The sequence below is a fragment of the Episyrphus balteatus genome, chromosome 1 (genome assembly GCF_945859705.1).
Source record: "Episyrphus balteatus chromosome 1, idEpiBalt1.1, whole genome shotgun sequence".
In the NCBI taxonomy this organism is placed as follows: domain Eukaryota; kingdom Metazoa; phylum Arthropoda; class Insecta; order Diptera; family Syrphidae; genus Episyrphus; species Episyrphus balteatus.
Window position 1 is genome coordinate 53,391,941 of NC_079134.1, and position 11,752 is coordinate 53,403,692.

General features: G+C 32.6%; 1 protein-coding gene and 1 long non-coding RNA gene across 4 annotated transcripts; both read right to left on the minus strand.

Annotated features, from left to right (window-relative positions):
- Nucleotides 1-1,256: 1,256 nt before the first annotated feature.
- LOC129920872 (protein smoothened) lies at nucleotides 1,257-11,729 on the minus strand. 3 transcript variants are annotated; one of them, XM_056002359.1, is made up of 8 exons: nucleotides 11,440-11,729; nucleotides 11,273-11,350; nucleotides 10,830-11,202; nucleotides 6,408-6,889; nucleotides 3,536-4,156; nucleotides 3,300-3,473; nucleotides 2,871-3,255; nucleotides 1,257-2,646 (listed from the first exon to the last, which is right to left on the minus strand). In XM_056002359.1, exons 2-8 carry the CDS (start codon nucleotides 11,275-11,277, stop codon nucleotides 1,528-1,530), a joined length of 3,159 nt encoding a protein of 1,052 aa, XP_055858334.1. In that variant the 5' UTR covers nucleotides 11,278-11,350; nucleotides 11,440-11,729; the 3' UTR covers nucleotides 1,257-1,527. The 3 variants fall into 3 exon arrangements, with proteins under 3 accessions (XP_055858334.1, XP_055858335.1, XP_055858333.1); XM_056002360.1 differs by having other exon boundaries at nucleotides 2,871-3,237; nucleotides 11,273-11,729; XM_056002358.1 differs by having other exon boundaries at nucleotides 11,273-11,729.
- On the minus strand, nucleotides 8,532-9,023 carry LOC129920873 (uncharacterized). Its single transcript, XR_008773404.1, has 2 exons — nucleotides 8,934-9,023; nucleotides 8,532-8,846 (listed from the first exon to the last, which is right to left on the minus strand). It is a non-coding gene; the product is annotated as an uncharacterized LOC129920873 (long non-coding RNA).
- Nucleotides 11,730-11,752: the final 23 nt, after the last annotated feature.

Consider the following 11,752-nt stretch of genomic DNA (forward strand, 5'->3'; position numbering starts at 1 on the left):
ATACGGAACTAAAATTAAAGTTATATGTACAACATTTGAATATTTTGAATAAACAAAATGATTTGAGTGAAAGAATATCTTAATATAGGAATTTTCTATTTTATATTTTATATACTTATGAAACTTATGAAAATTGTGGAACTATTAGAGGAAAACTAAGTTTTCTCTATGAGATTTCGATACAAATTTGTATAAGGAGAAATACGATTTTTTTAACAGACAGAACTATGCCTTAGTTGAAAAAGAAGGGCAAACAATAGAAATTGAATAAACATACCTTTAATTTTTTTTTTATTTTCAGGCACCACAATGACCCAAGTTATTGTACCGCCAATTTTGATTTAATTATAAGAAAATTAAATAATTCAAAACTTTACTGCTCAGGTTATGAAAGAATTGCCATGAAAAGCCTTCATACATCTCCGACACAAAGTAGGTAAATGAGTGCCTTATGGCCAATTTCATAAAGCCCTTTTAAATATTTATCAGGCTCTTACATCCTAAAATGACGTTTGTCCCATACAAAGAAACGTCCTTTAACATTTTACAAGGCTGTCAAATGCCCAGTCCAATCCAAAAGAAAAATTCACTAATAACATACGATTTCAATAGTGAGTTTTTTCTTTGAATTTGAACCGATGATATGTCAAAGTTCTGAGAGTTGTGAGAAAATTCGTTTAGAAGAGAACAAAACTACGAAAGACTGCAATAAATTCTGGAACAATTTTAAAACCCATTAACTTTTACAAAACACTTTTTTTATGCAAAACACGAGTAAAAACGATTCAATTACAAAATAATGACCGTTGTTTTTTTAATATTTTTTTTGTATTTAACGTGATATTTTAGAAAATTGCCCCTCTCGACTAAACGGGGGGAGATGGACCCCCCCTCTTATAGTAAAAAATTATTGTATTAAACTCCTCTACGTTATCAATTCTTGTCGCCTAAGAACTTTTGATTTTTATTCCAAATTGTCCGGATTAGAAATACAAAAATATGAATAACTTTTGAAAAGGAGCAGCTAGGATTTCAATTCCAACGGATTTTGCACGTACAATCATCAACAAATACAACCCAACTTGCAGTTTTACTCGACATTTTTGTGCAACCTATCGATGCTTCCTGCCCACCGTGCTTTATCATGCCTAACGTTTATTTAGTCTTGTTTAATAACAAACTATCAAAATAATAAAAAACATTAAAAATACAAAATCATTGATTAAAAATTAAAACATTTAAAATTTTGTAGAACTTGAATTCACATCATTCAAGTTTCGCTCGTAAAAAAATATTTATTCGTTGTTTATTTTTTATCTATGCAAAAGCGCATAGCGCATACAATTGCTCTTAACTTAATATTCTTTAATCTTAATATAAGATTTAAACTAAAATTAAGTGTAGTATACTTTAAGTCATTTAAATTGAGTATTTAACATTTTTGACCATTATATGTCGGTGTGATATAATATAATAGAGATGATATGTGTGTCATGGAAGAATATTATTTCCCATCAGTCAAATATTTTACTTAGATGGCAGTAGGAGCATTTTCAATTTCTCCGCCTCACTCATCATAATTGTCTCACGATTCTTTACCATCGGTAATAGTTCATGAGTTTCTTGATCGTCATCGTTAGTCATTTCACTTCTTCGACGATTTTTTGCATTCAAATGCCGCATAGCTATCATAAGTTCATCGTCCGCGTACGTTTGAGTGGCAGCAATTTCATATGCATTAGCTTGAATGCCGACATCGCAGCTTGTTTTGCTATTCCTTGAATGAGTCTTACCTACTGATATGCCCGAATATGAACTTTGCATTCCTGTTGGCAAATCCATATCCAGTGAGAAAGAGCTTATAGAATCATCATCATCATCTTCATCATGATTCAAATAGAGATTCAAATTCAAGTCTGAGATATCCAAATCAGCGGTAGCTACTTTTTTCGTTGATTTGTTTGTTTTACTTCGACAACGTTTTGATCCTTGCGCAGTTGACTTTCGACTGCCACGACTTTTTGTACTATTTCTACTATTCCGACTAGCTGCATCAATGCGATTGTTTTCCAATGCCGATGATTTGTTCATAGTTTTTATGAAATTTTCCAAATTAATATTTGTTGACTTTCGATTTGATGATCGGCCAAATTCATTATTATCGATAAGTTCTTCAATTTTTGCCCCATTAGTATATTCATCGTCATCGCTTAGATCTTGCTTTAAAACTACATCTAACCTAGAGTCTTGAACCTTAAAAGAGGCACGTGAAGTCTCTTCATCTGAGGATGAATTAATTCCCTTCTGCAAGAATGGAATGATGAAATGTCCATTTTTAGACAAAAATTGGTTTATGTCATTTGGATCGAGTCCAGCACTTGCACTTCGCCTCTTCATGTTTTTGGCGCTTTTTGATTGTGCAAAAAGACCAACTTTGTGGCACGCGTTGGGATATGTGGTTTTTTTGAGTGCAATAATTTGACTCTCAACTGATGTGCTACTTTCTCGGCGATTATTGTATTTACGTCCGCTTGCAGCCATGAAATCCTTTCGGCGACTTCGATTTTTCGAATGCTTATGGTGGCTGCTGGAGTTACGACTGCGACTGGCAACTTTAGTTTTCATTTCGGCAATTTTTACCGAAACCTGTAAGAAAAAATTATGTGTTATGCTTTAAACGTGCATATTGAAAAACAATTTAAATGAGCTTAATAGTTTCAAATATGTTAAGGACTTTGAATAATGCTTATTTGCTGCTACTTGGAGTTTCTTTACTTTATAAACTCTCACGTTACCAATATTTTAATATTCTGTATCAGCAAACGGCTGTTAAACCTTTAACTCATATGGTGAACAAATTTGCGTCTTACCTGCGAGTCTACTGAATTTCTTCTTGATTCAACTGAAACATGCCGAACACTAAAACTTATCTCAGAGTCCAGCGAACTCTTACGTTGACAACCATGACTGGACGAATTTGTTGCAGCTCCAGTTATGGCGAAGCGTCTCTTTACAAACTGCGGCAAATAATTAGCCCATGTCGAGCTAATATCATTTGTAGCTGAAGAATTGAAATCATTCATATCGAAATTCAATCCAACTGGATCAGTATGCGTATTATAGAGAGTTATAGAGAGCCTCCCTTTATCTTCAAATTCTTTTCGCTTTGCCCAAGTCTGGGCAATAACTTTGTGTTTGGGCATTTTGATGTCTTCCACTAACTCTCTACCGCACTTTCTAAAACAAAAGGTCTTACTGAGAAAATTTGTATTTAAGAAATTAAAATTTTATAGACTCACTTTCGAATATAACGTTTCCATGTTTCGACAGATGATGGAGTCCAACACCAGGTAGACATAACAATCCCCGAGCCAAATAGACAAATAAGATGAAGTTGTAAAACTGCTACACTTGGACGGTGTTCCAATTTACAAACAACATGATCATCGTTATATGTTTGCGTTATACGACAGCTATAAATGAGAATACCGTTATACTTTTTTTTTTTGAAATTTTAATATAATTTTATACTTACATAATATACTGCCTTAGACTTTCACCCCAAGCCGCCGAGTTTCTAAACTCCGTAATATGACATACAATAGCAACGAGAATAAATATCAGCGTGAAAAATGCACACAATCCCATCCGCACAATGATGAGATGAATTTTATTGCTTGCCGATGTCGATTTAATATCGTTGGCAAAGTTTTTCAGCCCGAAGAGCATCACCATCCCACGAATGATGAAATATCCACCGACAAGAATTACACCGCACAGCGGACCAAGTAATAGACCAGCTCTTATTGAATGATTGAGGTAACCAACAAAACAAATTCCAACCGTGCTATTTCCATCAACTTCACTCAAAGCCATAGCTGTTATTGTGAGCACCAATGGCAAGGACCAAGCCACAGAATGGAAATATGAACCCTTTTTATCAATACGATCTTGAACGTTGCCAACTGCACGCAGATGCCAAGCATATGTGAGAAAGACAAACCACACCATTGCAGCCATAAGAAAATAATAAACAAAAATAAATACAACGATGCAGGAGAGATTTTCTCCAGCGGTGGGCTCAGAGTGTCGTAGGGTTCCATCTTTGCGGCAGACGATGTCATCCCGGCCGCCGGGTGTAAATTGTGCTAGCCATCTATTGAAATAAAAGATAATGTTGTAAATTTAAAAAAAAATGCTTTAGAATTAAAATTAAAGTTAAATCAATATTAAAACATAAATGTTTTCGTAAAAAATTCCAGAATTTCATGATACGTTCGAAGTTTTGCTCACAGATATAACGATGGGCATAGCTGGCGTTGCGTGTATCATGGGAAAACTGTTTCAGAGAAGGCATGCATTTGGCTATTTGACTAGAGCACTGTCCAAAAAAACAGCAGTAAAATAATGAAAGGCAAAAGACGATGTTCTAAGGAAACGAATGTTTCCGGTATTGACTTATCAGCTTTAGTGCTCTGTTTTGGACTTTACTAGACCAGATATGAGAGCTGTACTTTAGCAGGTCAGAACGGGAAAAGAAGTTTTTACATCTTCTGACGAAACCATTTCGATTTATACTAAGCAGAATCTAATAAATGATCGTTTCAGACGGGATGGTTGGCTATGGACATACAAAGAATCGAAAGTTGCTCAGTTTCAACTGTTAATCTACCATTTATGGATAGTGATAGGGAAGAAATATTTCTCTTTAACGACAGAAAACAGCTAGATGCATTGAGTATTTAAATCGGAATTTAGCGTCTTTATCATACTCTCTCGTTGCAATTTTGAAATTCAACACTCAAAGAAGATGGGAATAATTTAACAAACAAATACAAAAAGCTAAGAGTGGATTAGAAGTTTCAGACAAGGGATAATTAATGACCATGAGAAACAAAATCGGAGACAGAACGGAACCTTGGAGAATACCAACATTTATTTTTTGAACTTCAGACTAAAAACCGTCCAAAATAACTCAATTTAATGGTCAGAAAGATAATTCCCTAATTCACTTAAGAAGTAATTCATCGATGCCAATTTTAATAAAAGGGCTTGATCCCAAACTCTCGAAATATGGACCGCAACAACTTTACTGTCGACATCTTTGGTCTTTGATCTTTAACTCTAGCGACTGTAGGAGTGCGAAAATTTATTTGTTTCATGGAAAATTTTACGTTCTCAAGTACAGTTGGACTTATGTAACTACTTGGTTAGGTGCATTTTGCAGCAAATTTGTCAATAGACCTTACAACAGGGTTATAGTTGAAGATGAGTGTGGGAACCGATGACTTTGATGAATTTTTGAGATTCTTAACGAATGACCAAAAATGTTTAGTTCCCTTCTGCTGATTTTTTTTGTTCGTATAAGATTTTAGTTCTTTCAATGAGAGCGTTACAGACACGTCGTGCTTCTTGGAATTCTCATCTGTTGTTCTCTTAACGATTGGTTTTATACAACCGTTGAAGGTACTGAAAAACTTGTTGAGACCATCCCAGTTGTCTTTTTCGTATTGCCACACAGTTCTTTTACCGATTTTTTTCTTTGACATCTGATAGGATTTCCAGAAAAAGCACATCGAACTGATTGAGAGTTGAGTAACTGTAAATATTGGGAACTAAACCGCAAAGAAAATTTTGTCTAAGTCCAAGAATATTACAAACATCATCTTAAATGTCTCCCAATTACAAAATAAAACATAAACGAGAAAACTACGCAAAACTATGACAAGGAGTTACAATGCTGACCCTCAGACTGAATACATTACCATAGGTGTAATGTATTATGGAATGTACTTCATAATAGAACACGAAAAAAAAACCAAAGAAATACCATACGCCTTAATAATGCTGCATACCAAATCTAGTCGTTTTAACACTTTTTGAAAACATCGTAACAGTAGTTCCAACGACCAGACTATACATCAATTCATAATGAGATGAAAGAAAAGACTAGGTATTACAGGTTAAGATAAATAACAACTATGAATATGCTCCAATGTATGAAAATGCTTGTTAGGTACCTACTTGGAAATGATTAAAAAATGATTTATCTGTCACGTCTCGGATTAAAAAAAAATTTGATGATATGGCTTTTTAAACGTGTAATAATTATATTCGCTTCATTAAAATAATTTGAATGCAAAGTATGTTACTGTCACACACTAAAAACTGTTCCTTTTAAATTATCTATCTATTTGATATTCATTTGTTTCTAATGGGCTATATGAATTAATTACGAAAAGAATTTTAAATAAACGTGCCATTTATTTGTTAAATAAAACAACATAGCTGCTTTGTCAACAAATTGAATAGTAAATATTATACAGTTCTTTTTTTAAACATAATTGAGGATGACGCAATATGATATCAAAAATAGTTTCTCACAATCGTTAAAAAAAAAAACTTACCCCAAACAAACAATGAAAAAGCACAGGTTAATATAAAATACAATCAACGCTGGATACTTGTTGGCATTCTCCCAATCGATGAAAAATGTTGCCACTACGAAAAGGTTTGACAGAAAACAAAGAGTAACACCCCATCCAATCATTTTGTTTATCTGACTATGTTCGTTATCAGTATACAGCGGATCCTTACACTGCACACCACATCCTTCAATACCGGGATAGTAACTAGCTACAGATTCAGCTGGCACTAAGGGCTCCAAACACGTTCCAGTTGAATTGAATTTCATTTCACGTACTCCATTGTTACACTTTGAAGGGAACAGAGTTTCATTGCATTTCATAAACTCTGGAAAGTACGATGTGTTATAGAGTATCCGACACGGCTCCAAGGTTATTTTGCACATTTCAAGTGAAGGCAGATAAACCATGTCTTGATTATTGATTGTCTCACACTTTGGGGCGAAAACTGCACATAAAAAATGCTGTGAAAAGAAAAGAATAATTTAAAAAATGGGTTTTTAGTTAGGTTGTGAAATTAAGAATAAATTAAGAGCATTTTCCTTGAAATATAAGTACCAGCTGTTAACCATAAAACTTCAACTGGAGATATTTTGGGCAATTTTTCTTGAAATTTCTGTATTTATAACTTGGCTTTAATCTTTTAAAGTTTTTTTTTGTCAATTTTCATAAAATACAATTTTAAAATATTAATGAAAATGACTGTTTCGTGGAAAACCAAAAATATAGATTTATTGCAATTGCAATTGAATATTACATATGCAAAGTTTAAACGATTTAAGCGAGATATAAAAAAAAAAAAAACAAAAAAATAAAACAACTTTCTGAATTCCATACAAATTACCTGTACCAAATTTTAACAATATCCATTCAGCCGTTTAGGAAGTAGAAAAAAAATAATAAAAATTATTTTTATTTTAAGAGGTCATTTGAACTTTAAAGTTGAATTATATTCAATCGCTCCACTTAAAATAAAAATAATTTTAATAATTTGTACGGGCATACATTTTCTTATTGTCTGAATTTAAACAAATTCCCTTACTACCGATTTCTTCACAGAGTCCTAGTGCTAATATCGGTCCTAGTCCTAAAGTTAGTACTCAAATCGGTATCAACTCATTTCTTCAATCAAGTACTAAGCCCTAGAACTGTCAATTTACCGAGTACTAGTTAGGACTCGGTACTAGCTACCTCCTTAAAATCAGCTAGGACCTGGTTATTATACCAATCGTTAGTACTCAAATTGGTACCAATTAATTTCTTCACACAAGTACTAAGCCCTAGTACTGGTACCGAGTATTAGTTAGGACTCGATTTTTGTAAGGACCTCAAAATCGGTAGTCTAGCGGTTAGTACTTGAATCAAATCAATGGATTTCATATTTTTTCAAGCGATATTGCAGTTTAATAAAGAACAAAAAACTTAAAAAAACAATAATTTTCATTATTTTTTGTTTAAATTTAGTGAACATTGTTAATTTGAAAATTTAAATGACCCGTAGTCCATGTATTGGGTGTTGTATGAATTGATAACTGCGTTTTTAGTGATTTTAATATTTTGAAAGTTTTTTTTTTAATTTATCAAAAAACACGAGAAGTGGACTTTTTTACCAACCCCACAGCAGATTTTGGGTGTATTTTACTAACGTCTTTAAATTGTGCTTATGATATGTACAAGCCTTGCAATACAGGCGATTTGCAAGACACTCGTTTCTGTCAACGAGGCTGTACAACCAACGAAAAGACCTCACCTAAAGCGGCCCATAGACAAGACAATTGTGCACACATTTGTGTGTACACCGCACCACAGACGGCACACCGATCATGACACGGACACAAAAAAATCAAAAAGTTTTGATTTTGTCGCTCCGGTGTGCACACAAGTGTGGTGTCTATAAGCCGTTTAAGGCTCGGCTAATTTGCAGGATCATATCATATATTAAAATATCTGTGGGAATTTAATAATAATAATTTTAACTATATGCCTGCAAGACCTAAGGTTTTTCAATGCATACTGCACGGCACTAGTTAGGAGATTCTAACTCTGAAGTTTCTATGGAATCAAAATTCCCTTGGAGATTCACAATGGGGGCCAACTATGCAATACTGCGTTTTTAACAGATTTTCTTTTATTAACACAATGAATATATATGTACATCTATGTATAAAAAATATTTTTTATTCGTTAAATTATTATGGTTTATGGTGGCCCTTCTAACTTTTTGGCAGGCTTTCGTGTCTGCATTCATATAATTGAATGATCCCTCGCCATTTATGACTGATTGATTCTGCATTCTTATTCTTTTCGATTCTTCATTCTTGACTTTTCTTCATAAAATGTATTGAAATTTTATTGCTTGTCGCAATTTTAATCTTCATAACATTTTCTTAATATTCATTTTAATTATTTGCTTCTTGTTTTCTATTTTTATTAATTTTTTTATTTATTAAATTTGATCAAATGTAAACAAAAAAGTATTTCAAACTTCAATAAATTAATTACACGTACAAAATACGTTCAGGAACTGTATGAGTTTCAATATTAAAGACAGAAAGGTACACTTCTTATACTCATACAATATTTTATCTTCAACAATTAACGTTTTCGAGAGTAATAATTCTCATCTTCAGATTGTATAGCAAAAATTAAAAAATTATTTAAATAATTATGTCAATAAAAGCTAAATATAAATTTTTTAAAAAATTTCTTAATAATAATTTTTTAAAGGTTATAAACGAAATATATATAATAAAGTTAAAGTGAATAAAGCATCTAGAATTTTGTCTCAAATATTTCTTTGGCCGAAAGTGGTTCTAAAAATTTGTGCAAAAAAGATCGTTCAAATGTTTTATTTATGTTCATATTTTTTTGTTTTATTTATGTAAATTTCTTCAAATGCATCTAATAATTTAGGTTTATTTATTTGTTTTAATAAACGAAACCCAGCCAAAACATGGCTATTATTTATCATATGGTCGGCAGAAGTGGACTCATTTAATTTTGTATACAAAATTGACTTGTAGTGTTCTGACCATCTTGTCTTTACTGATCTTCTTGTCTGACCAATGTATACCTCATCACAATTTTGACAAAATTCTAGATCATTTATTCACTTTAACTTTATTATAGGCGTGTTTTTTCTATTACTCAGTTGCTACTCATTTTTGATTTTATTCGCAAAACAATAATAAAAATTACACAAGTAAGTATTTGTTTTTATTGTTTTTCGAATAAAATAAAAAAATGAGTAGCTACTGAGTTGTAGAAAAAACACGCCTTATATATTTGAAAATAAAATATTGTATGAGTATAAGAAGTGTACCTTTCTGTCTTTAACTTCAATAAATTCTCAACATGACAGTTAGACCAGTTTTATACGTATTAATTCTTAGGACCTCGTTGTGATCTTAGATCAGGTCCTATAAATGTGAAAAAATGCTCAGGTACTAAATTTTCGTTAGGACCGAGTATTTGAGCTAGACCTGGTCTAGTTAGACCGGGTAATAGGCTGGCTTAGTACTTTGTGAAGAAATTGGCTGTTAGAATATTAAAATTCACAGTATATTCATGGTGTGAGTTTTATAAGTACATAGTCGGCAAACATCGACTAAAATAAAGCGTCTTAGTAAGGGTACGACAGATCTAACTGATGAGCCCACTGTCGTACCTGGGCGAAACGCTTTGGAGTTGAGGTCACTTGAAATTTAAAATTGGATGATGAATTTATTTTTTACAGCCAAAAGTGACAGATCCGCAACATTTTTTATGCGGATTGCAAATGTATGGAGCAAGTCCATTCACGTGAGACGTGAATAGTGGAATACCGAACAACATTACCGATATTATCGACGTGAGTTCAAATTCCTCCCGATGAATAGCAGAATGGCAGTTGGTGAATATTTAGAGATTATTCCCCCCGATGGATAGCTGAATAGGGCTGATAGTGATAGTCTACAGTTTTGATATTTTAGTAAACAGAGGTGATAGACCAGTTTCGACAATAAGCAAGTAGTTTAGGGCATTATTGGGGATGCTGAATATAGGCTTGATATGAAACCTTAGGAGTTTTTCGACCTCTTCGTATTATTTAAAAAAATATATTTTTAGATGGCAGTTGGATTGTAAACTTTTTTTCCTTAAGTCGAGATTTTACTTTACTCAAGTGGATCGCTCCACACTTGACGAAATTACATTACTTGAGGTAATGCTTAAGTTGAGAAAAATATCAACTTGAGCAACGACTATGACTTCGGCTCTAAATCTAAATTACTGAAGGCTAAGTGGAGTTTAAGGTTTCTTAAAACTGGCTCTTAACATATTAATATTAATGAATTTCATGAATTTACATATTCAATTTTATGAATGTAAGAAAACTAACTAAAAGATATTCTGACAAAGTTTTACCTGTATTACAGCCCAACATCTGGGAACATGTTTCAGTGCCTCATAGTTTTTCAATCGATCCATTATCTGTTGCTGGTTATCATAATCTGTCAAATCTAGACTTGTTTGTGTATAAGGAATATTAGCTCCGAAGCATGTTTTGAATTGCAACTTTTCGCATTTTCCTGGACGCACACATTGAATCAGACGCATATCGACAACACGTCCATCAAACCAAGGTTTATCATCTTTGCTATTCTTCCCATAAATTCGATAATTTCTAGTTCCATTAATGGCCTCCAAATCAGAAGGTTCTATATTATTGGATACAATAGCAGCAATTGTGTTAATAGAACAGACTATTATAGCCCAAAAGATAACGATGATGATACTCCTATCAAGAATACATTAAAAAATGAATTGAAAAGCATTGTATTAAAGACAAGTCTGAAATTGTAAGTTACCTCATTTTGCAGCGAGCAATTCAAAGAAGTCTTAATGCGGGAATTCGAAAACGAAATCTGAACACGTTTAACAAAGAACTTTATCACATTTAATAAAGAAGACGAATTTGAATTAACAAAAATGTATAAGAAGCGTGGTCATTTCTTCTTAAAACATTTTTACTGACCATTTATGTGGAAAAACAATTAATACGTGAGTTAAATTCGTAGTTTTGCAAATTCTAGGGTAAATTTGGTCTGCTTTGAATTGTATCGCATTTTATAAATGAAAATTATAAATTATTGTTTGAACAAATGTTTTTTTAAGAAAATTTAACTAAAAACAAACACAAAAATAAAGTAAGAAAAAAACAGAAAACAATAAATGAATCTGTTTTCGTTTTGTGTGATATCAAACAATAAACAAATAAAATTAAAAAAAAAGAATGGAGATGGAAGGACCACCCATGCCGACGACTCTTTTTTGTGTGGAATTTCTCT